This window comes from Trachymyrmex septentrionalis, unplaced genomic scaffold (genome assembly GCF_001594115.1).
Source record: "Trachymyrmex septentrionalis isolate Tsep2-gDNA-1 unplaced genomic scaffold, Tsep1.0 scaffold107, whole genome shotgun sequence".
Classification (NCBI taxonomy): Eukaryota; Metazoa; Arthropoda; class Insecta; order Hymenoptera; family Formicidae; genus Trachymyrmex; species Trachymyrmex septentrionalis.
Window position 1 is genome coordinate 869,893 of NW_017304196.1, and position 4,393 is coordinate 874,285.

Genomic DNA, 4,393 nt, shown 5'->3' on the forward strand with positions numbered 1-4,393 from the left:
ACTTACCATAATTTATAGTGGTACCGCTAAAAGAATCGCTTAAACTTTGTTCTCCTCTATAATTAAAATAATGAAACCAGACTGGATTCTGATTTACTTTGGCTTGCATTCGCGCAGCCTTTTCTCCATCGACCACGAAAAAGCGATCACTCGCCATTTGTATCAGTTCTTTCACACTTTGTCGATCTATCGATTTTGTACCAAAATAATGTTCCTTAATGAGACGAGCAATCTCGACATGTTTCTCTTTGGGAATGGTGTAGTTAAAATCAAGAAAACTCGGTCCAAGAATATCCCAATTGTCATTCAACTGTTTTAGACTTTTATCATCAGAGACAAACTCTACGATAAATTAATATTCATAAATAATTACGTATCGTTTAGGGAGAAGAGTTTTCTTATTCTTCTGCGCGTTATCTTACCTGCTACGGGATAGAGACCTTCCTCGCTCGTTACTCCCGTCACCCAGGGTACATCCTGGACATCTCCACTGTTAATAATTTCAACGGGTGTTCTGTCAATAAAGGGTGCTTCGTCACCAAATTTCTCAACTACCGGACCATAAGGAGTAAAGGGATTGTACAAGAACGGCTAAAATCGTAGAATCAATCAGATTTCTTCTTTCTATATCCGAGGATTATATTCTTGTTTCAAGACAATAAAAGAAAGAAGTGAGTCTCACCATAAATTCACTCGTAGCCTGAACCATCGCACGAGCTGGACGATGTCTCAAGCAACGTATCATATCTCTGGAGCTAATTGTAGGACATCCCATTAAAGCGCTCAATTTCTTGGCCTTCTCTTTAGAGTTCTCAGCTTGCGTCCAACAATCAAATGCTGTACCGCTGAACGATATACCTCCTAGATTATATAAAATTACGACGTAGCAATTTAATGCAACGTAGACGAAACGATTTAATCTTTGCATTAATGTTTACATTATCTTATAAAATACCTTGGAAGAGCCCAGCGCTCATTTGCGATAAGTAATGATAATGCACGCTTGCACCACCAGCACTCAATCCGACCAAAGTGACTTTGTTCGGATCGCCACCGAACCATTCGATGTTTTGTGAGACCCAACGAAGTGCCATACTTTGATCTTTCAAACCCATGTTACCAGGAACTACTTCGTCTTCCGTGCTCAGAAAACCTAATATTCTTTTAATTATTTTTAAGAAATCAAGAGCAGAGATAAAATGAGACGTATAAAATAAGCTTGCATAATTTTAAAATGTAAATAAAGTCTTATCTGTGTAAAACATTTGACTAGATAAACTTTGATTGCAAATATTATTTTTAATAACAAGCTACTAATTCTTCATAAATATTTGTCTTATAAGTATTAATGCGAATGTATCACATACCCATTGGTCCCAACCGATAATTAATAGTAACAAGTATAACATCGGAGTCCATTAGATATTTCGCGCTGTAAAACATGCCGCTACCAAATTGGAACGCTCCGCCATGGATCCAAAATAATACTGGCAATGAGAATTTACTTCCTTCTTTTTCCCGTACTGGCACGTAAACGTTTAAATACAAACAATCTTCGGCACCCACAACCTTCTCCGGAGGATGTTCATGATCATGTTCTGGCACATGATCGTATTGAATACACGCGGAACCGAATTTTGTAGCCGATAATTCACCAATCCATGCCGGTATTGGTCGAGGTGGCTGCATAGAGAAAAGTAATGAAGTAATTAAAATTTTTAACTAAAACATTTTTTGCCAATATTTTTATACTAGAAAGTTTTATAAAAATTTTATTTCTGTGTTAAAAATTATACATAGTCCAACAAAAAAATTGCGGCGAATAGGGCCAGCATTTCTTATGCCCGTTTTCATCAATGTAGATTAACTTTAATCTCGGTTCAATTTACTCTTCCTCTTTTTCTAATCTTCAGAACTAGAAAAAGACGAAGAGTAAGTTGAGAATCAAACATTCAAAGTCGCTAAATCCAAATTCGCCAGCGAAAGAATTGCCCATCACGTCAGATAAATCGAATAATGAGCAAAAAACAGCGTTTTTTTTGCTATTTACCATTTTTTTTTGTGACAAAACGAAATTTTATTTTTTAATTTCATTAGCGCCTAAAGAGCAAATCTTCGTCTTTAAAACAAATTTTTATTTTGTACTGTGCGATTTTTTTATCGAGTTATGAACGTTTTCTGAAATGTAAAATATTGAATCCAAATTAGCGAATTGAACCTGGAAAGTAGATAGATTTGTATCAAAAAAGTATCTTAGGTTTTCTAGAGATCATTGATACTGAATTTGAAAAACTTAAAATATATAGAAATTCAAAATGACGGATCTAATATGTCGGACCGAATGTCACTTTTCATATTTTAATCCCACCATTTTGAATCCGCTATTTTGAGTTTCTATATTTTAAGTTTTTGCTTCATATTACTCGATTTATCTCGAAAACTTTATATGATGGGCATCTTTCAAAAAAAGGTCAAATTTTGTCGAACAGTGTTATTGATATTTATTGTAAAAATCTACTTCCGTTTGCTTTCGTAAGAATTGTCGTTTTAAGAAATGTAGCTTTAAAAATATTAATTATATCAATCATTAATTTGTACCTTAAATCGTAGTTTCCCAATAGGTGGCAATGCATAAGGGATTCCTTCGTATGCCTCGTATTTTCTACCATTTTGTGAGACCTTGTAGTAGCCTTTCAATCCTCCCAAAGGTGTTTTAACCCTAGGAGCAGACACATTTGCATTTGCGTGAACGGCGAAGCCGAAGCAAAGTATAGCGATCAGTAGCTTCAGTAGCATGGTTTCTCTTTGGTTAGTCCGCTGTCAACTGAATTTTTCAGCAACTAGTTGTTTGTTATATCTACAAATATTTTTACGCATGCATACGCTGATACACATGTATTATCTATAACCTTCTTTAAAGCAGAACATATTTTATCATCAATATTTATCTCAAGTCTGATAACATGTACACAATGATATTTGTGCGTATTATCGCACAGTATTGCATTACTTGCTTATTTTAGCCGGACTATTTAACAGCTGTAAATTCAATTAGCGACAGAAATAATTTATTATTTAAGAGATTGGACATTTTTTAAATTTTGATTTACTGAATGAATAGAATCTAACATACAAGAATAGAATAAAAAATGTTTTAAATCTCAAAATGAAGATGTGCTTAAGGATTTAATATTAAAATAGTTCTGATATATTTTGAATAAAAAATGAAATTTTATACTCGAGTGCAATGTATATAACTTTTCATACGTACGTAATTGTTAATTTTGTTAGCGAGATAAGAGATATATAAATCTTATATAATTTGTTACTATATATACAGTTTTATCTCATATACTGCCTTTTTTAGAAAACATGGCTTTTATATGTACAAAATTATTCTAAATTTGTAGTGACAATTAATAATTATTAAATGATCAGTGTGCAGAATTATTAATTTTGAATATTGAGCTGAGAAGATATTTATAACGATTTAAATTTATTTATTAATTTTGATATTGCAATTTTTATCTCAAATTAATCTTAGATGTCTGTTATTAATAGTTGTCGTGGAAAATCTCTAGAACATCTTAGAAGATTGAAAAACAATAACATTGAATATATATAATGTTGAACAGAGAATATATTTAAAACGATTTGAATTTATTTTTAAAAGCACATCCAGAAATCAAAATTAGCGGCCAAGAATCAATGAATGTCTGCGAAATTCTTTTTATAAGATGGAGTTTAATAATAAAATATCAGAAATAATATAATTTGAAAGGACTCTCAATCTTTAAAAAACAAAGAAATTTAAGGATAAATAAGAGTTAACGTGGAAGGGATTGTACAAATTATTAACTTTATTCCGTTTGATGTCTTTTATTGAGAGACATTTTGAACTTTAGAGTTCTTAGAAAATCAATCGTATATCTTTAATCGAAATTAGTTTAAGTCAAAATTAAGTCACTCGCAAATTGCTAAAACTTAAAAAAAAATAAATGAATTCTGATTTAAAATATTAATTATGATCAATTTAAAAATTATCTGAAAGTATAACGAGCAACTCACCTCAACGGGATTATAAACGTGTTATAAAGCTTTGGGAATGATGTTAAAATTCGATGCACGGCTTAATTTTAATGAACATGTTGAAAGTAAACTGTCTAAATATCGTCTGTATGACTCGATGTATCAAGCGTGTCTAGTGAGTAATTTAAAATTATGAAGATCGAATGGAACTATAACGTTCGACTTTTGACAATTTTAAATTATTCGTTAGTCACGCTCGATATACCGGATCGTATAATGTTTACATAATTTAGAATCTATTTCAGTTTTGGTAATCTATGATTTAATTTTGATTGTTAAACTAATTTTGATTAAGAATGTACGA

The 4,393-nt window shown here is 31.7% G+C and overlaps 1 protein-coding gene across 1 annotated transcript in view; it reads right to left on the reverse strand.

Annotated features, from left to right (window-relative positions):
• Window positions 1–4,393, reverse strand: part of LOC108745927 — an 11,040-nt gene that overhangs the window by 6,138 nt on the left and 509 nt on the right. Inside the window, exons 2-7 of the mRNA XM_018482350.1 lie at window positions 2,599–2,857; window positions 1,368–1,683; window positions 956–1,153; window positions 683–861; window positions 423–591; window positions 7–342 (exon numbers count right to left, since the gene is read on the reverse strand). Coding sequence (XP_018337852.1) covers window positions 7–342; window positions 423–591; window positions 683–861; window positions 956–1,153; window positions 1,368–1,683; window positions 2,599–2,796 — 1,396 coding nt within the window. The 5' untranslated portion in view covers window positions 2,797–2,857. The remainder of the gene's footprint in view (window positions 1–6; window positions 343–422; window positions 592–682; window positions 862–955; window positions 1,154–1,367; window positions 1,684–2,598; window positions 2,858–4,393) is intronic.